Source organism: Diospyros lotus, chromosome 5 (genome assembly GCF_014633365.1).
Source record: "Diospyros lotus cultivar Yz01 chromosome 5, ASM1463336v1, whole genome shotgun sequence".
In the NCBI taxonomy this organism is placed as follows: Eukaryota; Viridiplantae; Streptophyta; class Magnoliopsida; order Ericales; family Ebenaceae; genus Diospyros; species Diospyros lotus.
Window position 1 is genome coordinate 3,419,859 of NC_068342.1, and position 25,001 is coordinate 3,444,859.

The window sequence follows — 25,001 nt, forward strand, 5'->3', positions numbered from 1 at the left end:
CGATAACCAATTTCTAAATTTTGAATCCCTGATGAATGTAAATTACTTATTCTCATGCATAAACGTTTTCAAATGAGAAATCAATGCATTCATGTTTCGTATTGCAAACTTAACCGGCTATCAGTGCATAACTTCAAAACTTTAGGAATAGCGTTATTTAAAACACAATTTTTTTTTTAATAAGAGCAGATAAAGATAATCAATTCACACAAGACTACAAACTAGCAATAGCAAACTCACAGTTAAATATGAACCAAATAATTCATAACTAAACCTTACACCCCCCAACTTGAATTGCAGTAATAAATTAGGGTTGTTAAGAATACCTGTAACTCCACAAGTCCATTTTGCTATGAACTGCTAAAACTTAAACAACAAATGAGCACACCATATATATATATATATATATTTATATTTTCACACCAAAATAAAAATTTCATGCAAGTCATAAGATAAGCAAAATGCGTCTCAAGAGTACAAAAAGTACTCCTTACTCAGCCATTTTATCAAAGACTTTGCTAACAACATTCCACAGTTTTGTTTTGTTTTTTTTGTTTTTTTTTTTTAAAGAACACAACCAAGAAAAATTCTGCAAGTTGTACAATAACTAGATGTGTCTCAAGAGTACAAAAAGTACTCCTTACTCAGCCATCTTAATAAAGAGCATTTCTCACAGTGATAAATCTAAATTAATCGGACCCCTTTGGCGCTTGTTACTAATTGCCTTAGACCAGTTTATCCAAGGCTCATGAGGATCGTACTGTGGAACATAAGCATGTAATTTCTCTAGCAGCTTATCAATGGTGGATGCAGAAATGAGAATCTTTCTTGCTGAACGAGAAATGAACTGTTGGTCCACAGCCTGATCAAGAAAAGAGAGTAACCCATCGAAAAAATGGTTAACATTTAAAAGTCCAATAGGTTTGGTATGGAGATTACTCTTGGCCCAGGAGATTATACAAAAGATTTCTTCAAGTGTTCCAAAACCTCCTGGTAAAGCAATGAAGGCATTTGACTGATAAATCTTACAAGCCATGCGCTCAGACATAGAAGTCGTTTCTATAAGTTGACCGCGTGTAATCCCGGAAATATGTGGTTCAGCTAAAGGGATTGACATTCTACCTACCACAGATGAATTTCCAAGATGTACAGCTTGTGAAACATAACCATTCAATCCACGACTTCCTCCTCCATATACCAAATTAATTTTTTTCTCTCCTAATTTTTTACCAAGTTCGCTCGCTGCAAGTGCGTAACAAATATCGCTCCCAAGTTGAGAGCCACAAAGTACACATATGGTATTGATTCGACGAACTAACTGGCCTTCCATGTTTGTTCCTTTTGTATGTCCTGAAAAGAAGTTTGGCGATCAAAAGTAGCTATACAACAATTCAACAAGAAATAAATACAAACAAAAATCATGCGTATGTATAAGTAGTTGTGATTGTGGCTCACATCTTCCTCTGGTTTTACGTCCAGAAACGGCTTAAACACTTTCTATGAAGTGGGGATAAGCTTCCCATCCAATTTTCTTATAGATTGGCAAACATGGTCGTTTTTAGTCAGATTCCCAAGACTATAGCGTTGGTGGTCACTTCTGAACTGGGTCCATAAAGCAAGAAGTTCTCTTTGCACTATTCCACACGGATGCGTCTCAAGAGTCAATCGGATATCATCCAGAGACTCCTTACTCAGTCCATCCTTTATGAAACTAATTTTATCTTCTCGATTTATGGACGTAAACCCCACAGATTTGCATCGTGTGTTACAGGTCCATCGAGCACATTTGTAACAACCATTCACTCTTTTCGCTCTTCATTTCTTCGCAAAACTACTCTTCCCTAAGCCTGGAAAATGCTTAAAACTAGGTGAAGTTTCACCAGCTAATCGAACTTTTGCTTCGATCAGCCAACGAATATCTTCAGGGATGTTATTAAGCATCAACAACCTAAGTCTTTCACACCTAGCAACATAAATTTTTTTCAAATCATTCTGCGGGAGAGATGGATAGTACTTGTGAATTTTTGAGAGATAAAGATCCATTTTTTTTTTTTTTTTTACTATACTAAGAAGAAAGTAAAGAACTATAAACTTTACAAAAGGGATGAGAGTACCTGATCGGAGAATAACACAAAGGAGAGAAGACTGAGCTCAAGAAGGGTGGCTTGCCTTATACAGATATGGAGTCTCTTATAGAGCAATGACCATCACTATTTTACACTCGACTCGAGGCATGCCATAATTACAGGGTCAGGCTTGGCGTCTCTTTTTCAACGCTTGGTGCCTCATTTTTCAACATTTGGCAGTGTGCCTTATCCTTTATAGGGCAGTGTGATTGCACTGCCCAAGAAAAGATAGCTACCACCAGCGTCAATTCTGTCTCTCTCAATTCAATTTTTTTTTTATATTATTATTTTATTATTATTTTTTTAAATTTTTTTATTCTTATTCTTATTATTATTATTATTTTTTTTGATTTTTTTTTTAATAAATGTTTTTTTTAGGGGCCCAATAAAATCATACATACCACATAAGACAATATTATCGAGTCTAACAAAATTATTTGCACAATAGATCAGTTTCAAACACCAATAAATTTTTTTTTTTAGGGGCCCAATAAAATCATACATACCACACAAGACAATATTATCGAGTCTAACAAAATTATTTGCACAATAGATCAGTTTCAAACACCAATAAAATCAAGTACACCTTACCCCCCAACTTAAATTGCGCATTGTCCTCAATCGACAATAAAAGGATAGAAGATAGGCATACCTGGTGGTCTTCAATGCATGAACTCGTATGCAAAAAAAAATTTATTTAGACTGCACACAGAGAAACACTATTTGAATCAAAGTTAATTAAGTAATGCAGAAAATGAACAACTTATATATATAATTCTTTATTATTTTATTTTATTTTTATTTTATTTTATTTTATTTTTTTTATTTAATTTTTTTTTTTTTTAGATCTATAAACATCCATTTAACCTAAATGGAAAGGTGGTCTTTTAACGTCAGATTCCCAGACGATAGGAAACTTTCCCTACTCATCAGATGATGATGGATCATCTAAATCCACAACTCCTTCATTCTCCTCAACACTACCCTGATATGGTTTCAACCTATGACCATTGACTGTTAGAAGTTGTCCTGACTCCGAATTTTCTATCTCAAATGCCCCATATCCTGAGATGGACTTGATTACAAAGGGGCCGACCCATCGAGACTTCAATTTTCCTGGGAATAGATGCAATCGAGAATCATACAAGAGTACCCGTTGCCCTACCTGAAAGCTTTTTCGAATGATGTGCCGATCATGTAACTCTTTCATGCGAACCTTGGCCAATCGTGCATTTTCAAATGCTTCATTCCGAATTTCCTCAAGTTCATTCAATTGGAGCTTCCTGGATAAGCCTGCTTCAGTTAGACTCTTGTTGATCTTATGAATTGCCCAATATGCTTTATGCTCAATTTCCACCGGCAGATGACAAGATTTACCGTATACTAGCCTATAGGGAGATATTCCCAAAATTGTTTTGTAAGCTGTCCTGTACGCCCAAAGGGCGTCTACTAGTCTTAAGGACCAATCCTTACGATTAGCAGCAACAGTCTTTTCCAATATGCACTTAATCTCCCTATTGGCTAGCTCGGCTTGACCATTGGTTTGGGGATGGTATGGTGTTGCAACCTTATGCAGTACACCATATTTCTTCATTAATCCTGCCACAACTTTATTACAAAAATGGGAACCCCCATCACTGATGATTGCTCGTGGCATCCCAAATCGACTGAATATGTTTTCTTTCAAAAATTTCACGACAGTCCTATGGTCATTTGTTCTAGCCGGGATTGCTTCTACCCATTTGGACACATAGTCAACAGCAAGTAAGATATATTCATGACCAAATGAATTGACAAATGGGCCCATAAAATCCATACCCCAATAGTCAAAAACTTCTAACACTTGGATCGGATGTAATGGCATCATGTTTCTCCTTGACAGACTTCCTAACCTTTGACATCGATCGCAATTTGAACAGAATTTGTACACATCCTTGAACAGTGTCGGCCAATAAAATCCACTCTGAAAAATTTTTGCAACTATTTTCTTGACAGAAAAATGGCCTCCACATGCAAGAGTATGACTGAAATTGATGACACTTTGTTGCTCATGATCGGGTATGCATCTACGGATGATTTGGTCAGGACAATACTTGAAGAGGTAGGGCTCATCCCAAAAGAAGGTTCTGACTTTTCTGAAGAATTTATGCCTATCTTGCTTACTCCAATGGTCTGGGATCAGACCAGTTGCCAGGTAGTTCGCAATGTCGGCATACCAAGGGACAACAGATGATGCACGAATAACATTCACTTTAAACAGTTGCTCATCAGGGAAATTGTCATGAATTGGTTCATCAAATTGTGTGAGATCTTGACTTGGAATCCTTGACAAATGGTCAGCCACCACATTTTCTACTCCCTTCTTGTCTCTGATTTCAATGTTGAACTCTTGCAGGAGTAAGATCCATCGGAGCAGACGGGGTTTTGCATCTTGCTTTGTGAACAAATACTTCAGAGCAGCGTGATCAGTAAAAATGATCACTAGTGACCCTACGAGGTAAGATCGAAACTTGTCCAGGGCAAAGACAACTGCTAGTAACTCTTTCTCTGTAGTGGTGTAATTATTTTGTGCCTCATTAAGAGTTTTGCTAGCATAATATATCACATGAGGTTTCTTATCCTTCCTCTGCCCTAACACAGCTCCTACCGCGTAATCACTAGCATCGCACATAAGTTCAAACGGGAGGGACCAATCAGGGGACTGAATGATAGGTGCTGAAATGAGTGCATCTTTCAATTTATCAAAAGCATTTTGACAGGCAGGACTCCATTCAAACGGAACATCTTGAGACAACAAATGGCACAAGGGTCTTGTTATGGTGCTAAAGGAAGCAATGAATCTCCTATAAAACCCTGCATGTCCCAAAAAACTTCTGATGTCTTTCACATTCCTAGGGATGGGGAGTTTTTGAATTGTTTCAATTTTTGACCTGTCTACCTCCATCCCCCTAGATGAAACGATGTGCCCCAAGACTATGCCCTGTTTCACCATGAAGTGACATTTTTCCCAATTGAGTATCAGATTTGTTTCCTCACATCTTGCTAAAACCTTTTTCAGATTCTCCAAACAGGCCTCAAAGTTACTTCCATAAACAGAAAAGTCATCCATAAATACTTCAACAATCTGCTCAACCATTTCACTGAAAATGCTCATCATACACCTTTGAAAGGTGGCTGGAGCATTGCATAACCCAAATGGCATGCGCCTGTATGCAAATGTCCCAAATGGACATGTGAAAGTTGTCTTCTCTTGATCTTCTAGTGCAATTTCTATCTGATTGTACCCTGAGTAGCCATCTAAGAAACAATAGTAGGCTTGGCCTGCTATTCTCTCCAGAACTTGATCCAAGAAAGGCAAAGGAAAATGATCTTTCCTTGTCACAGAATTGAGCTTTCTGTAATCAATGCACATACGCCATCCTGTCTGGATGCGCGTGGGAATCAGTTCATTGTTCTCATTTTTTACAACAGTGACTCCAGACTTTTTGGGTACTACCTGTGTTGGACTTACCCACTTAGAATCAGAGATTGGGTAAATTATTTCAGCATCCAATAGCTTAAGCACTTCTTTTCTGACAACTTCTTTCATGTTGGGATTTAATCTCCTTTGCATTTGCCTAACTAGTTTTGCTCCTTCTTCCAAGAATATCTTATGAGTACAGATCAAAGGGCTAATACCTTGCAAATCTAAAATAGTCCATCCTAATGACTTCCTGTGTGCTTTTAGAACTTCTATCAGTTGTTGCTCTTGCTGAGGTGTCAAACTTGAAGAGATCACCACTGGGAATGCTTCCCCTTCTCCTAGAAAGACATACTTCAAATCACTGGGCAATGGCTTTCTCTCAGGCGTGGACTGATGGCTATCAGGAGCCATGAGCTTATTGTCCAAGTTCCTTAATGGCTCTAAACCAGGCATCCATGTAGGCTTCTCACTTTCTTTGCTTATGACTTCCACTTCTTTTATTTCTTCGAGATCTTGATTTCCTTCTTTGGGTCTTCTCATGAACTCTTCAAAACAGTCATTGGTCAGTGTTTGGATCAAGTCTACCTCCTCCACTTCACTCTCAGTGTCCTGATGTTTGGCTACCCTGAAGATATTCATTTCTACAGTCATGTTCCCAAAAGATAGCTTTAACACACCATTCCTACAGTTGATGATGGCATTTGATGTGGCAAGGAATGGTCGACCTAAGATGACTGGCACAGGAGGTTGAGGCCCCTGATGCGGCTGGGTGTCCAAAACGATGAAGTCCACTGGAAAGTAGAACTTATCGATTTGTACCAGAACATCCTCCACAATTCCTCGTGGAACTTTGACTGATCGATCAGCCAGCTGAAGGGTCACTCTAGTGGGTTTAAGCTCACCTAATCCCAACTGTTGATACACACTGTATGGCAACAAATTGACACTAGCTCCTAAATCCAAGAGTGCCCGATCAACCTTTTGACTTCCTATGATGCATGTAATGGTTGGACAACCTGGATCTTTGTATTTGGGAGGAGTTTTCAATTGGAGAATGGCACTGACTTGTTCAGTCAAGAATGCCTTTTCATGCACATTTGTTTTCCTTTTGACAGTGCACAGATCTTTCAAAAACTTTACATATGAAGGTGTTTGTTTGATTGCATCCAACAGCGGGATGTTGATTCTCACTTGCTTAAACACTTCATATATATCTGCATTTTGTTGCTCTTTTTTCAAATGATTCAACCTTTGTGGAAAAGGTGGTTTGGGCCTGTATTGAATTTCTTTCTCATCTTCTTTTTGTTTTTCATTTTTTTCATTTTTTTCATTTTTCTCATTTTTCTCATTTTTTTCCACGGTGGATTCATGATCTTTTGGTTCTTTTTCTTCATCAACATGTTGGTTTATCCTAGGATCAGTTGGTTTCTCAATTATTCTTCCACTTCTTAGTGCAGTCACTGCTTGCACTTGTTCATGAGTGTTGGTTTCACTATTTGAAGCTTCTACCTGGTTGGTTTGCCTAATTGGGTTAGGATTAGTTTGGGATGGAAACCTCCCGGGTTCTCTCACACTCAATGTTTGTGTTATCTTGGTCAACTGGCTCCTAATGTCTTCTATGGCTCTGTTTGTTTGGTCTTGATTTTTGACAAGCTGAGCAACCTGATTATTGATACCTGTTTGACTTTGGATGAACTGGTGCAAGGTATCTTCCAAAGATCTCCTATGAGGAGGTTGGTAAGTATTGGATGAAGAACCTTGATTTTGTTGAAAGGTATGTTGTTGTGTAGGGAAGAGAGGTTGAGAATGATTTCCAGAATCATTTCTCCAAGAAAAATTGGGGTGATTTCTATTATTGGGATGGTATGAATTGTAGTTCTGATTATTCCCATAATAGGCTCCACTCTGATTTTGATTTTGTTTCCCCTCAAAGTTGTGTGAATGATTGTTATTAGTCTGCCCATACAATACCTCCTTGAAAGCAGGTAGGGTAGGACATTCTTCAGTTGAATGATCTGTTGCATCACACACAACACACTTTACTTCCACTTGATTAACAGATTGCACCTTTTTGGGTTGCATGTTTTCAACTTTCTTTGTTAAAGCAGTTAGTCTTGCATTTAAATCGTCACTCTCACTCAGTTGGTATCTCCCTCTAGGTTGTGGATTTTCTCTTGAATCAAGAGCAGATGTTGGACCAACTTCCCAGTTCCTTGTATTCTCAGCCAATGTGTCAAAGAAGTGGAAAGCTTCTTCTGGAGTCTTCTCATAGAATTCTCCATTGCACATTGTAGAAACTAGCATTTTCAATTGGGGAGTGAGTGAATCATGAAAGAAACTGACCACTCTCCATTGCTCAAAAGCATGGTGCGGACAAGTGTGAAGAAGGTCTTTAAACCTTTCCCACGCTTGCGCAAAATTCTCATTTGGTTTACAGGCAAAGTTCATGATTTGTCTTTGAAGAGTAGCAGTTCTGTTGGCAGGGAAGTATTTTTTTAAGAAAGTTGTTTGCATTTCTCTCCAAGTTCCTATAGATCTAGGTGGGAGAGTGCTTAACCATATTTTTGCCTTATCTTTCAGTGAGAATGGAAAGAGTTTTAATCTTATGACATCCTCATTTGCTGTATGGTCCATGCAAGTGCTACATACTTCCTCAAATTCTTTCATATGAGTATATGGATTTTCAGAATCCATGCCATGAAAAGTTGGCAACAATTGGATTGTGCCAGGTTTGAAGTTAAACCTATGATGATTGATGGGAAGAATAATGCATGAGGGGGTTGTCTGCCTAGGAGGATGAAGATACTCCCTAAGGGGTCTGATCATCTCCTGATCAATGGGATCAGGGTCACCGTGGTCACTACCACGTGCAGATATGTTCTGTGGAAGTGGCATGTTCTCATTGTGTTGAGACATGAGTGACTGATTTTCTACAGTTTTACCCGACCTAAGTATCATACACTATGCACAAATAAAAATAAAGTAAAAAGAAATAGAGTTACCGAATTTATCAGGAGATGCTTCTTCTTATATATATATATATATTTTTCCTTTTTGTTTTTGCCTCAATCTCCCCGGCAACGGCGCCAAAATTTGACTGCACTCCCACCCTGCAATTAAAACACAAAACAAAACACAATAAAAATTTTATATTTTTTTCTTTGTTTAGGTGAGAGGTTTATACTCGTCAGTGTACGAGTGCAGTTGTAGTCCAAATTTAAATTTATATTTTCTGAATGAGTCCAGGTCGTCCACTGAGAGATTTATTTATGGCAAAATAAAAAGAATGTCACACAAGCACACACGCATTTGGATAAATTGGCAAAAAGGTTTTTTATGGTTTTTTAAACAACAGATACTAAGAAATAAATTAAGGCAGTAATTGAAATAAATACTTTAAGTGAGAATATAAAATTGGATAGTACTTGAGTTAAGACAATTTCAGTGCCAACCCGTTGATTCCCAAATTTTAGCATAAAAGATTTAGCAACATTAATTTAATTTCAGATATGAGGGTTTGTTATTAAATGCAATTAGAGATGATGATAGTTCTAGGTTAAGCAATCCCCATACATGATATGCGGGATTCTAATTTAAGCAACCACCATAAATTCAATTGCAATTAATACACAAAACAACTAAATTAATCATCCGGGTTTGGGTATGATAGCGTTTCTAGTTCTAGTAACTCTCATACATGGCATGAAAGCTCTAAGTTAGGCTTACGTTCCAATCCAAACCTAGTGATTTCTCAATAATTAAGATACAATCATACTGAAATTTAAATTAATGTTACTTATTTAAAGCGCAGCTTTCTTTGGGAATCATTGGCGTTGGACACTGTCCTTGCCTTAACCCAAGATTAGATTTAGCTACTCATTTCCATTTAAAAGTTAATTGACATGAATTTAAACGACGTAATTTAAATAACAGAATTTAAATGACAAGAAATTTTAAAGGCATAAACTAACCGGCCATTTAGGCGGTGAATAATTAAATGACAAGAATTAAAATTGCAGAAATTTAAAGGCACAAATTAACCGGCCATTTAGGCGGTGAATAATAAAGTAATAATAAATAGCATAAGAATTTAAAAGAAGAAAGGAAGGAAGTAAGATCACAAGAGAGAATACTAAAGAAAAGGGGAAAGAACAAGAACAATTCTCAAAGAGAGAATTATAAGGAAACAACTAAACTTTGATTCAAGAATAATAATCACACTTACAAATGCCATCAAGTGATCTATTTATAGGCCACAAGATGCAATACAAACCACACAATTTCAATTATTCAACTAGACATAATTATATCTAATGGGCACTCACACACTTAAAGTTAAATGGATTTTAGCTATAATACACACCTAATATTAAATGAATTTTAGCTAAAATACATACCTAATAAAGCATTCATAAAGTTAAATGGATTTTAGCTATAATATCCACCTAATAGTTAAATGGATTTTAGCTAAAAAACACACCTAATAAAGCTCTCACATAAAAAATAAAAATAGATTTCTATAAATTGGTTTTTAATCTTCATTATGATTAAAAATAATCCTTGGGCCTTCTCTAAATAATATCTTCCATGGGTTGCTCAAATTGGGCCTTAATTCTTCATGGGCTTGAATTCTTCATGGACTTTAATTCTTCATGGGCTTGATTTCTTCATGGACTTGAATTCTTCATGGGCTTGATTTCTTCATGGATTTTAAGTCTTCATGGGCTTTAATTCTTCATGCCTAAAAAAAAAAAAAAATAATAATTTAATGTTATTAATAAATTATATATTATATATATGTATTACACATGGCACATATATATATTATATTATATTATATATATATTACATGCATGCATATAATGATGTATATGTATTATATATAATTTTATATATTATTATTATTATTATTAAATTTTACTTTAAAATTTCATTTCATTCATTTTTCAATTTAAACTTGCATATAACCATAAAATATATATTAATATCTAATTTAAACTATTTTTAAGATCAAAAGAAGGGTATAATTATAACAAAATTTTTATAAAATTAACCACTAATTAGTACCCAATCTGGTGCAGATGGATTTTTGGGTGTCCCATAGTGTTTATTTTCTCCATCGATACTGAAAGATAATGATTCCAATAGGTTAATCGAGAACCATCTGTGAGTACTAAGTATCTTTAAGAAATGTAGGAGACCGGGAAAAAAAATAAAAAAAAAGATGATGTCTTATAAAACCATCAAAGTTTTTCAAAATTTGTTATTCATCTTGGCATCTCAAGTGAATCCATACTTCCCCTTTTCAGTAAAAAGGAAATGGGTAAGAGTTCTGAACTCATAATTCAACATTCACAATTGTCATCTTCGAATGCCCCATCCAACAAGAATAGAACTGTTATCCGTAAGAAGAGGTGCTGATTCAGACCTGTATGCCATTTCATCCATGACAGTTTTACCCACACATGTGGCACCACCCTTTAAGACTGCTAAAATGGCTGGCGCCGTCGACGTGGCAGCCGAATGAGTCCGTGCCCAATCAGGATTTCCAAACCCAGTAACATATCCATCCACATCAAATCTGCATCCAATTTTCAAAATTAAAAGAAATAACCCACTGACACGCTCTGCAAAATCAGGGATTTAAGATTCTAACGATCAAAGGTTTATTTCTATGTACGTTCAACACGTACAGTCGAGCATGGCAAAATACTCATACCAATATGACACAAGCTAACAACATTCACATTCAGATTCAGATAAAGCAAATTCATGGAAGCAAGACCGAAAAAGAGAGTGCCCAGAATGGAATGGATTAGAAACAAGTATAAAGACGGTATCCCACAAAACTAAACGATTGATTATAAGTAAATTCGAAGAATGTAGTTGAGTAACAGAGTATTAGAACTGAAGGTGAAGGGACTCACATGTCCTTTACCGCGAAAGTGAGATTCTTCAAAGGAAGTTCATGAGCTGAAGGGTACGGTTCTAGAGTAATTTTCTCCATGAAAGCTCCGTAATCCAACTCCTCCATAGCCTCTCTCTCTCTCTTCACTTGCCTTCAGTGCAACTGAAGCAGGTCGTTTAGCAAGAGTGTTCTGTATAATGGCAAGGCATTGCAGCGATTGGCTGCAGCTTGTTGGAGAGAAACCGGTAATTCTGGCAATTTCGAAGGGGTTTATGACTGGATGGGAAAGATAGCAGCAAAGGAGAATAGATAGTTAAGTTGGAAGATGGAGAGACCGAAAGGCAACTATTAGGGGTTAGCAAGAGTTTGAGTAAACTAAATTAACTGAATAGAATTGATAAATTTGGTTACTTCGATTTGATTTGTCATGAGTAGTGGTTCGGTTCGATTATTTCTCTTAAAATTTTTGATTATTTAATTCGATTCACTTATTAGCTTTAGTTCGATTCAGTTATTTTTTTCAAAAATTTTAGTTATTTGGTTTGATTTTTTTAATATTATATTAACTAAAAAATTGAACCGAATCGATAACTCAATCATCTTTTATTAGGTTCGATTAGATTTTTTTGATAAAAATTTTGGTTCAATTTTCGGCTCGATTACAATGGCTCAAAATTCGGTTAGTTCGATTTCAATTATTTCAATTAATTTACATGACTCGATTAGTTCGGTTCAGTTTAGTTATAGCTGATTATACACCCCTAACAATTATATTAAAAGAAAATGATAAATTATGAAAAATAAATGGATAAATTATTAAAAAAAATTAATTTTTATTTTGTTTTTAATTTTGGATGAAAATTTAATTTTATCAATTGTAGCAAGTTATTTCAATTTTGCATTGTGTTTTTTTTCTTTTTAATAAAAATTATTAAATGTTTATATTTTAATAATAAAGTTAAGTTTTTTTGCTAAATCACACAATTCTAATCTTTAAAATTAGACTCAAATTGCCCTACAAGCATGGTGTAGTGATAAAGCACCTGAAGTTTTACATGAAGTATTAGGGTTCAAATCAATGCGACGACTTATCAAAAGGTTTCAGTTGTTAAGGAATTATTTTTATTTTTATTTTTTTATTAAATTTAAATTAATTAAAATTTAACTAGCAATGGGTTTAATTAACATTATAGTAACAAAAAATATATTTATGCCAAATAATTAAATAAATCAATAAATATTTAAATAAATAATTTAAACTATAAAAGGTGAGGGTCTAAAGGTAATTTATTCAATATTTAAAACCACATCGATTACCCTTTCTATTTAACCCTTGTTTCGATTCGCTTTTTATTTTCAAAACCTAATTCTTCATCGCGAACAACGAGCAAGAAGTCTCTACAGCTATTGTTGTCATCATAGTCAATCATCATCGATCCTTGCTTGTCTCCAACAATGGTAGCTTTTCTTGCCTTTCAATCCATTTTTTGCTTTCCCTATTATAGGGTTATCTCTTTCTTTGATTATATCATTCTTTGGGTATTTGGGTTAAGTAATTTTATCATCGATTTAATTGCCTTTTAATTTTTGCAATATTTGAGTATACCCCTAATTTTCTTTGGTAAAAAAGTATTTTGGGTTGTCAATCTTTGTGATTAATATTAGGTCTCTAGCTAGATAGAAAGTCCTCTTTCGTCTAACTACAATTTGATATGGTCTTTATTGATAATAAGGATTAAGTGTAGGAATAGGCTTTGGAATTACATTTCATATTAAAGGGGTGCCCAACTTAAAAAGGAAATACACCATCGTTGCCATTAGAAATTTCATCTAGATTCTCTTTGATCTAAAGTAAATTTCACTTGTTATGTGATTTTGGCTTTATATTGCTCCAACATGCGCATGTGCCTGCGCGTATCGGCACACAAGAGCACATAAGAGCTATGTAAATTCAATCTATTTTTGCTTCCCTTTTGATCCTCAAGTTATGCCTAGTAGGAGATGGTGGAAACAAAAAGATTTGTTGGTTTTGTGCTCAAGAATGGTGGTGTTTGAGGTGAAAAAGGATTCTTTTCCTTACATTTGCCTTATTGTCATCCTTTTGGCCTAATTTCAAGTATCAGGTCATTGCTTTACCAAATAAGGTTAGCATTCAATCAAGACAAATGCTAGAATCCTTTAGTTTAAGATCATAAGTGATAAGCAATTTTTATGATTTCTTCACACATTCTCTTTTCTAATAGCAGAGAAATTCCACAGTAGTCACATAATACATCATTGAAGATCTTTAATTAACACGAGGACCACTAAAAACTTGTTCATATCATAAAGAAAGTTGAATGCAGAATCTGATAATAGCTATAGCGTCTACAACTATGATTACGATGATGCACACACGACACTAGTAGTAAAGGCCCATCGTTTCAACCTAGAGAACAATGATGATGGTTATTGGTGGGAATCATCACCATTTCTCTCTAAATGCATTATGGTAGTTGGGGTTTTAGATCAAAATCTAGTGGTAAAGAAGGATAGATGGATAAGAAGAAATTACAATGAGAAGCTGTACTCCAATTACATAAAAAGCCAAATCTCTAGAACTATTTTTATAAAGAGAAGTATGAATACCTAGCTCAACTATTTCTATATGGTAGAGATAAACATATGCATTGTTGATAAAATAACTCGTACGATTTTACTAGTTTATGAGTCGTCAAGCATAAAACGAGTCAACTTGCATGTAGTATTGGTTTTTGGCAGAATCGAAGCAAAATTGCTAGTAAAACCGATAAACTCAGACTGAGTTTTTCGAGTTTACTTTTTGCCCCAATTTCCAGGTTAGAGAAGGACATATTTCCATCTCTAACCGACCTTTATATATAACATAAACTCGGTAAGTTTTCTCCTAAATCTCCCTTTTTTGCAAACCCTAATCGTTCGTTAACCCTTGCAATCGGCGTTCTCCCTTGTTGCAAATCTACGACGTGGTTGATCGGATTTCTTGATCAGTGTTCCCCTTGCAATTGGCGTTCCTCCTTGCTATAACGTGGTTGATCGATAAGTTTTCTCCTATTTTTGCAAACCCTAATCAGTTGCTAACCCCTACAATTGACGTTCTCCCTTACTGCGAATGAGTCAGTGAGTGAGTGTGTTGTGTATTGTCAATGCTAATAGCATTAGATTGCTAAGTGAGTGAGTGAGTGAGTGAATATGTGAGTGTGCACATTGTGTTGAGCTCTATGTGTGTTGTGTACCGTCCGATTGCTAAGTCCAGTAATTTAATTGGTCTTTGATTAATTGATTAGAACCATTTCTGTTATCAATTTTTTCATATTTAAAAAATAGAATAATTTATGCTAATGATTTATTTTAGTTTGTATTTTATGCTTATAACGATATAATACAAAAGTTTAACAATGTTTGTTGTTTTTATAACTTGGTATTTTTATTTATATTTAACAATGTTTGTTGACGATGATGATGGTAATATTTGTTGTTTGAAATTTTGATTATGGATGGATGAATGATAAATTGATGATAAATGATTGACTTAATATTTAGAAATTTTATATTATTTAGTATTTTTGAAATTGATAGATGAAGTAATTTTGAAATAGGTATATGTATTTCATTTATAATAAGGATTATGTCATTATAAACATATATTTACATAAATTAAAGGGTGTTTTTAATTATTCGTAAAATCTTATGATTTTACAGTTCGATATTATGAAACCTCTTATGATCCCAGTTAAAATCTCGATTTTAACTAGCTTAAACATATGTACTCTACCTAATCTACGGAGGAATTGGTATTCATACTTCCTCTAATAAATATAGACATAAAGTATATATATATACACTCTACTTAATCAGAGGTATAGATGGTCTTTAATGAAAAATCCATAAAAGAATAAGCATATCTATTGCTAAATTCATTTAGGAATTGACATATATGTGTGCCCGAGTGCGTACACCTAGAAAGAAAAAGAGAGAGCACACAAAGATGTAAATATGCATGTGCATGTATGCATATGCGTGTAAAGAGAGAGAGATTGACATACGAAGTAATATTTGAGTCTTGATCTACTTAAGTATTTCATAAGCTCATATTTGGGTTAACAGATGATGTTTATGCCAAAGGCTAAAGAATGAGGTCTTTGAACAAAAAAGATAAATTATATAAGCCTTTAGGAGAAAAAATAGGCCACAAGGAATCTTTATGTAAATGGCCTAAATCACATGGGTCTTGGGGCAGTTTACCTACATGTGTGTGCACACATACCTATACGATAGACAATTTGAGCATCTCATTCCAATTTAATTTAGTCACTTAGTTTTGATAGGTGCCACATTTCTTCTTGTTGGTGTTAGTCACTTTCTTTAACTTTGACATAGTGTTTTGCTTTGGTTGTATAGGCATTTTTGTAGTTCATTATTAAGAAATTCTGATATTAGTTATTATTTATTATTGTGATAATATAGTTATACAAAAAAGGCTTGTTTATGGTTTATTATAGATTAGGGAACGTTCAGAAACCCTTTTTTTTAGTTATGAAAAATTATGTTGAAATAGATGAAGAGATTGACCGAGTTCATCTCTAATATGACTATTTGTTATATGATGATCAATATAATATATTTATTTTATTTTGAGACTCAAAATTAATAATTTTATTACTTGTTTTTGTAGGTTTCTAGTGCCTCCATGCTATGCCTCCAAATATAGCATGGAGGCAATCACTAGAAGACATTGTTTGGAAGGGTGAACCTTGACCATACAAGGATTTTTGGAATTAAGTTGCAGAACATTGAACCAACATTCTTAAACAATGTAAGGGTACAAAATTTAAACTAAATTTTTTATTTTATAAAATATTTAATTGTTTACCCAAAATGTAATATTTGTTATGATGTTTTTCATATTTTGTGAATGCAAGGTTTTCCTATGGGCTATAAATGTGTCAATAAATATTCTCCCTAAAATTATTATATATATATATATATATACACACATTCAGATATCCAAATCAAAGTTTAGTTTTAAATTAATACTATTATAGGAATAACTACAAGTGATTATTCATGGAGTTGTGATGTCATATTAGTATAATGACATAGTATTACAGTTACATTGAATATTTCTTCGAGGAGAATGTTGCCATTATTGGGTTGGATCTCAAGTTTGGCTTGTTTTAGTTTTGGGGGATGCGTTTGTCCTAAAAAAGCCTTGAGATTGACTACTATTAATTAGTCGTGGTTCTAAAGTTTCAAGGTTTACTATTAAACATAATTTGATTCGCATATAAAAAGATTTCAAAATCATGGATGAGATCAAGTTAGTAAACCAAACTAAGATATTTAAAAGAGACGAGCAACAACATTGTAGACTGAAGAGATATTTCAACTCTTTAGAAAGGTCCATCCCCTCCACCATCCATAGCCACCCATTTCAAACTTTGGATTGGTAGCTGATTAATAATGGTCAATCTCAAGTGAGCAAATCCTTCTCCCAAAACCAAAGGAGCTAACTTGAGAGCAAGTCTCAAAATAGGAATCTCTTCTTTCATAAGAAATATTCAATCTAACTGTAATACTATATCATCATATTAACATGATATCACAGTTTGATTAGTAATCGTTTGCAAATAAGAATATTTAGGAGGTCATGATCCCACATTGTTCCAACAACAATGTCGATTTCAAATTAAGTCTTTTCTTGGATATGTAGACATGTCTGTGTGTGTATATATATGTATATATTAATTTAAAAGAGAATATTTACTGACACGTTTATAGATGTCTAAATTAATAGGAAAACTCTACGTTTATAAAATATGAAAAATATCAAAACAAAAATTACATTTGGATAAATTATAAATAAATAAAATTTTCAATTAAATTTTTGTACCCTTGGTGTTTAAGAATGCTAGTGATTTTGATTAGCTCCACTAGGTTTCAAGATCTCTCATAAATCCAAACATCCCTTTTAGGTTCCATCTAATTAATACGATATATGGCACACTTTGTCCCAAATTCACAATGGAGGTGAATAAGGAGGACAAAATGTTCATACAGTTTGAAGTCCATGGCCTTGTATACATGCCTCAGTTTGACTACCATTTTTACAAAAGAAATTCTTGATAATCTTAAAAACTTGAAGGAGCTCATAGTTGAAGACTGCCCCAAAATCAGTAGCCTAGTGAGTCCTGAATATTGTTCAACCTCAACATCAGATGAATATCTCCCAAGCCTGAAAAACATCACTTCTCGAGCTACCAGAACTGGTCAACATCTCCAACGGGTTGTGCATCACTCCAAGATTAGAGAGCATGGTCATCTTCTATTGCCCAAAGCTCAATATACTTCCTAGTACAGATGTTTCCAGTAGAAAATTGGATGTACTTGAAGGAGAGGAGGAATGGTGGACTGTATTGGAGTGGAATGAACAAGACACAGACCGTAAATATTATTTGGTAGGTAAATTTACTCCGTTTTCAAGGGATATGCATTTAATGGCTGACTCAGCAAAAATTCGATTAACTACAACCTTATAAACAAGGTGGAAAGCTGTCTTTACGGCCAGGTATCGTACATTTAATTTGCTGAACGAACCTTTGCTATCAGCCCTTCACTCTTTTTTTGTTCTCTACTTCCCCCATCCCTTAATTCATTGATGCTGCTGCTTCATTTGCATGGCTACAGCCTACAGCTAGAGTGAATGCATGCACGGTTCCATGCCCCACAATTTTAGGAGACTTGGCATTGACTGGTGTATAATCTCACTCTTCTTGTGATATGAAGAATATAGTGATTTACTTGTTACTAATATATAATCTCACTGTTATGGCAGAAGAATGATCATTTTTCTGAAGCTGAGAGAAGCTTTGAGTTCAGATGCTGATGATGGTTATTGCTGAAGAATGTGGAATATGGCATGGCTTGCACTGTAAAGCTTCATGTGTAATGGGCTCAATGGACATCATCCCACCTGCCTATAATAAAATTCTTTTAGCAAGTTACAATATACTTCCACGAGATCTTGGGATGCTTGCTCACACAGAAGTCGCCAGTTGCGTCCACGACATATTGGACTTGTATAACTCATCGTGGTCTTCTTTCTCTCTCTAGTTCTAGCAGACTCCCTTCACTATGTGAAATCAACCTCTTTTTCCATAAAAAGGGATACCCAATTAATTAATCCACAAAAGACTTCCAAAATATACTGCTAGGCTTCTCTCTTCACTATGGTCGCATAAATTTGACAAATTCCCATATCAACCAATCAATTACCAATTGAATGGCAAAACCCATGACCAACCATTAGGAATTAACAAGCAGAGACACTGAACAAATTACTAATAATTCCAGTGAATTCAACGAGATGAAGAGCAAGAAGAGTTCAAAAAAAATGTCTCAAGTCAAATGGTTAAATCATAATAAGATAGAATTTGTATCAGTAAATCGTGAATTTAATTTCTTACCATATATAGTAAGACAAAATTTTTACCTATGATTTATTTTTTTTGTCTAAATCAAAAACACGATCGACCAGAGATCACGAATAAATAGTAATTCCAAGGGCCCAAAAGTATTGGAAATGCAAAACCTCCTCCCTCAATGGTCTGGTTTCCCACTGGCCGTGTGTTTGTATACGTTACGATACATACACAACGCAAATATATACATGAGAGAAAGAGATAGTCGTAGCTGAGGGACCGGTGATGGACGGACCAAGAAAGAGTAGTCGTACGATATGAGTATCTGACTTCCACCTCTTGATGCTTGTCACTTGTCAGTAATAATAATGGGCATTTTTGACACTGATATAATAGAAAAAATGTTTATTTCAAATAGGGATAAAGTGATCATTAACTTAGTTGATTGGTTGAAACTGGCATTATAATTCAAAATTTAAATCACTTAATTCAAAAATAAGGCACAAGCCTCATAATTGTTGCCAATGTTCGACAAAGACAATGGTTTGCAGATTTCAAAGAGCACGAGAGTTCGAATGCTTTCAAGTCAATCAAGTATGGCCCACCACCACACGTAGTTCCAAAGCGTGCACCTACCATTACCTTCAAAAACAGCCAACCAAACCCGTACTTTTGATAAATAATAGCACCCAAGATGGAAACAGAATACGTTACAAGCATCAATCATCAAATATCAAAGCGGTAGATCGAATACCATAGCTATGAAATCTAGCCTTCTTTCTGTACAGAAAGTAACAACAAACAAGAGTTGATTCTCAGACAATCTCGGTGTCTTTGTTCACATCTATGATACAATCCCACATAGCAGAAGAAGTTTATTTGAGTTCTGTAAGATTTCCAGACCCGTCACTGTGAGTAAACGACTCCACGTTTCAATTTTGTCTTGGAAGAAAGTATAGGAAGTGCATGAGGTTGCTTTCTGCAGGAACAACCAAAGGTTAACAAATCAATCTTCAAGCTGGATACTAATCCGGATTGCATAGGTAAAGGAATAATCAAGAAAAAGAAGCCACAGAGAAAAAACGCCTATATTGACATTAACCACAACTTCAGGGACTTGATTTCTCAGCGATATCAATCTGTTCCTGGAGAGTTTCATAAAGCATCTGAACAAGATTCAGCAGCAACCCATCTGAGCCGTGCTTTGCCAACAATGAAACTGCTACAGGAAGGCCATTATGCTTCCCCAGTGGTAAGCTCACCTGTGGTTAACCGTGATCCAGAAACAAAATCAGTTCATACATCTCATAAATGAGGAGACATGCACAAATGCTTGAGAGAGAGAGAGAGAGAGAGAGAGAGAGAGAGAAAGCAAGAGAGAGAAAACCTGACAGAAGCCAGACATTCCAGCAATAGACAACAGGCAAAAAGCCCTGGCTTGAAATGCCTCCAGTGTTGTTGGCTCTGTCTGTAACTTTGGTGGAGGCCCGGGAACTGTTGGTATTGCTAGGATACCAAAATCCTACAGAATTAATCCGACAAGTACAATGAGGGAAAGATAGGGAAAGAAAGTTGGTTTGTGAATCCAGGACGAACTCATTCTTGATATAAATAACCAATACTGTGAGATTTGAATTCAAGAAGGTAACAAAATTGTCATGGATGTGTTAGTATAGATCATCCTTGTTTATTTTAGATAATAAAATAAAATGAATTCACGGTACCTTCAGTGGAAAAGGGTATTGAACATAATGATCATCATCTTACACTTCAAACTTTAAGGAGAATTTGACTCAAATTGACAAATTGTTTATTTTAAATGAGACATCTTGCTCCCTTTCTAAGTGCAGATACCTTGGAGTGACCTAAAACTACTGCTATCATTCCATGCAAAAAACAAGCAAAGTCATCTTTAACTTTCACCACCCCTCCTCCAATTTATGGAGTTATCTTTAATCAGAGAACAATGCGTGTTCATATCAGTGACAAATATACCACATGCGTTGCAATTTGCACAAGCAGCACAAAGTAAAGGAGAAGAAATTAGTAGGGAAAATTTACAGAAGTACTGAAATACCATCCCACGGATAAACTCCACCCACAAAACAAGAATCAGCTTTTTGGCCAGAATTGGTGATTAGTGGTAGAGTATCTCTATTTGCCAGTGCATTTTCAGAAGACCTTTCCATATATAAGAGCTCCTAATGATTGTGAATGATTCATCCAATAGATGTGCAAGCAAGGTACAAGAATAGCTATTACAAAGTTCATGCCTTCTCACAGAGAGAGAGAGAGAGAGAGAGAGAGTACCCCCAAGAGAGTAGACAGTGCTTCACGTAGTTCAGTCTTCACAGAGTGGCAGACATCAATATTTTCATCTGCTGTCCTCAAGGCTTCGAACACCCGTTCAGATATAACCGGACCCAAATCAGGTTTAATTGTTCTGACCCACTCACCATGATTATTCTTAAATTCGTACCTGTGTTTGAAAGTTAATTGATTTAATAGTCAACATTTGGACTAAGGTGTTATTCTAGTCATCAATCATATATGCATAAAATCCCCGGCATATGTTGTTAATACTCTGCACCTTTGAAGCAGCCTCCTGGCACTTGAAAGGGCTGCCAGGGATGGAATATTTTCTCTGTCTTCATATCCTTTGCTCATAAAATGCTTCAGGCTTGGGACATTGTCCTTGACATAATTCCCAAGGCTTGTGTAATTCATGATTTGACCTGCATCATTAAATGCATCAGCTAAGTCTCATTAAGGGAAAACAAAACAGGATTAGCATCAAAGATGACATATTTTTAAGAGTATCTTCTCTTCCTTTTCAGCCACGAAATGCCAATCAACATGAAACCAATATAATCATTATCAGGTGTAGAAATTTCCAGAATTCCAAGTATTAGCATTCCAGCTACCAGCACAACAGATCCACTCACCTCCGAATAACTTCTCTACTGACTTAACAAGAACCTTAGTTACTCGATCACTTGGGATGCTCAGAAGCTGGAAACAATCTTCTGGAATTATGATAGCACTAGGTTTCACAGGATCAACATCGGGCAACTCTAGTAATACTCGTCCAACTTGGCACAATGTCTCCGCATCCCTAGCAAACCATCCTGTATAAGATTGGTGTTCAAAGAATGAAAATGCTGATTCAAAGCATTACAGGTGTGACTATTCCCCAATAACATCTATATATTAATCAGATAATAAGCAAATTGAATAGACATAAGAATGCTGCCTTGATTCTCCAAAAAATTTAATTCTAACTTTTAATTCGGCAGGAACTATAAAGCTACTGAATAGTCTAATTCATATGTAAAATCAGTTCATGAAACTAATATTATCCCATTCAATTTTTCCTGTAAGTTTTGGAGATAAGTTATTACCGTAGATATGATTGTACTTATTCAATTTGGAGTAGCATACTACTTAAACATAACAGTGTAAAATACATAAGGATGGACAAATCCTTCTTTCTGATTATGTAGTATTCATATCAACAAGGTACAGGTTGGAGACAGTGATTTGAAAACCTGCCTAGGTAGAAGTTAGAACAGAAACAGAACATCCCGTGATATGGAACATTACAGTTCTCACATGATATAAGAGAGTCCACTTTTAGGGTCAAAATCCATTTGAACAAGTTTCAGGACTTAAAATGAACATGAATATTGATCATGCTCTTGGTTCATTTTTCAAATTATGGCTCATCTATTCAATAGATAAAGATAATTGTAAAACACTTCCAGTTGATTGTGAGTTGAAAATACTGAGTCTTACCCACAGTGTCCAAACTCTGTGCCATGGGAATGACCCCAGTGGTTGAAACAGCACCATGAGAAGGTCGAAACCCCAAAATCCCACAGAATGCTGCAGGAACTCTTACACTTCCCCCAGTGTCAGTACCTGTGAAAAATAGGACCATCTGCTCCAACTTAAGGAGATATCCAAATCCTATACAACAACTTATAGTAATGCCAAATCTCACCTAAGGCAAAATCTACAAGCGTTGCACCAACTGAAACAGCAGATCCACTGGAAGACCCTCCAGGTACCCGATCTGGTGCAGATGGATTTTTGGGTGTCCCATAGTGTTTATTATCTCCATTGATACTGAAAGATAATGATTCCAAAAGGTTAATTGAGAACCATCTGTGAGTACTAAATATCTTTAAGAAATGTAGGAGACCAGGAAAAAAAAAAAAAGATGATGTCTTATAAAACCATCAAAGTTTGTCAAAATTTGTTATTCATCTTGGTATCTCAAGTGAATCCATACTTCCCCTTTTCAGTAAAAAGGAAATGGATTAGAGTTCTGAACCCATAATTCAACATTCACAATTGTCATCTTCGAAATGCCCCATCCAACAACAGCATGCAAAGCCTTTATCTTACTATGTGAGGATCGTAATACCCCATCCAACAGGAATAGAACTATTATCTGTAAGAAGAGGTGCTGATTCAGACCTGTATGCCATTTCATCCATGACAGTTTTACCCACACATTTAGCACCACCCCTTAAGACTGCTAAAATGGCTGGCGCCGTTGACGTGGCAGCCGAATGAGTCCGTGCCCAATCGGGATTTCCAAACCCAGTAACATATCCATCCACATCAAATCTGCATCCAAATTTCAAAATTAAAAGAAATAACCCGTTGACATGCTCTGTAAAATCAGGGATTTAAGATTCCAACGATCAAAGGTTTATTTCTATGTACGTCCAACACGTAGAGTCGAGCATGGAAAAATACTCATACCAATATGGCACAAGTTAAACAACATTCACATTCAGAGTCAGATATAGCAAATTCATAGAAGCAAGACCGAAAAAGAGAGTACCCAGAATGGAATAGATTAGAAAAAACGGTATCCCACAAAATTAAACGATTGATTATAAGTAAATTCGAAGAATTTAGTTGAGTAACAGAGTGTGAGAACTGAAGGTGAAGGGACTCACATGTCTTTAACCGCAAAAGTGAGATTCTTCAAAGGAAGTTCACCAGCTGAAGGGTACGGTTCTAGAGTAATTTTCTCCGTGAAAGCTCCGTAATCCGATTCCATAGCTCTGAGGCACGGAAACGGCTCGGAGACTCCGTTTCGGCGTTTCCGAACCGTTTCCCGTTTTGGAAACGGAAAAAACGGCCCGAAACCTTTTTCGGGCCGTTTCTGTAATTTGCGAAACGTTCCGAGGTCGTTTCGCAAATTACATGAAATGGTTTCCGGCGACGAGAGGCGGCGGAGAGGGAGGATACAGCAATAGAGGGAGGGATGTGCATCAGCGGCGAGAGGCGGCGGAGAGGGAGGATGCAGCGGCGGTCGGCGGCGAGAGGAAAGGCGGCTGGCCGGCGGCGAAGGGAAGAGGAACAAGGAAAGATTACTGGAGGAGAGCATAGGCGGCGGAGGAAGGGAAGAAGGCCTCGGCTGGCCGGCGGCGAAGGGAAGAAAAGATTGCTGAAGAAGAAGAGCACAGACGGCGAAGTAAGGGAAAAGAGGAGAGAGAGGAAGTTGGTTCCGAATATGTACGTATGTGTGGAAAAACTATATATATATATAATGATGATGATATGTATGTATATGTATATATAATGATGTAATATATATGTATATGTATATATGCAAAATATATATACGTATATGATACTGGGAAAAGTGCAAAAATATATATATATATATATAATGATGATGACATGTAGCAACTTATTTCAATTTTGAAAAATAAAAATGGATAAATTATTAAAAAATTCAAAATTTCATTGTGTTTTTAATTTTGGATGAAAATTTAATTTTATTAATTGTAGCAACTTATTTCAATTTTGGATTGTGTTTTTTTTTCTTTTTAATAAAAATTATTGAATATTTATATTTTAATAATAGAATTAAGTTTATTCTAAATCAGACAAGTCTAATCTTTAAAATTAGACTCTAACTAGAGTTTTAATTGCATCACATATACTCTAATCTTATGTTCAATTGGCAATTATAGGATTTTTTTTAATTATGAAAGACTCTGTAAATGCAATTGTGAGGTGTAATTGCAATAGTGAGTCTG

The 25,001-nt window shown here is 35.5% G+C and overlaps 1 protein-coding gene across 7 annotated transcripts in view; it reads right to left on the reverse strand.

Moving 5' to 3' along the window:
• The window catches only part of LOC127801792 (amidase 1-like), a 31,871-nt gene extending 7,250 nt beyond the window's left edge, over positions 1 to 24,621 (reverse strand). Inside the window, exons 1-11 of one of the 7 annotated variants that reach the window (XR_008023189.1) lie at positions 23,910 to 24,478; positions 23,419 to 23,571; positions 22,940 to 23,064; positions 22,732 to 22,857; positions 21,882 to 22,064; positions 21,527 to 21,671; positions 21,247 to 21,415; positions 20,324 to 20,458; positions 20,039 to 20,198; positions 19,691 to 19,915; positions 19,395 to 19,578 (exon numbers count right to left, since the gene is read on the reverse strand). Coding sequence is in view for 6 of the 7 variants with exons in the window: in XM_052337200.1 (XP_052193160.1) it covers positions 20,046 to 20,198; positions 20,324 to 20,458; positions 21,247 to 21,415; positions 21,527 to 21,671; positions 21,882 to 22,064; positions 22,732 to 22,857; positions 22,940 to 23,064; positions 23,419 to 23,571; positions 23,910 to 24,343 (1,623 nt within the window). In the remaining variant the exon portion in view is untranslated. The other 6 variants (XM_052337200.1, XM_052337198.1, XM_052337197.1 and 3 more) reach the window with 6 other exon arrangements.
• Positions 24,622 to 25,001: the final 380 nt, after the last annotated feature.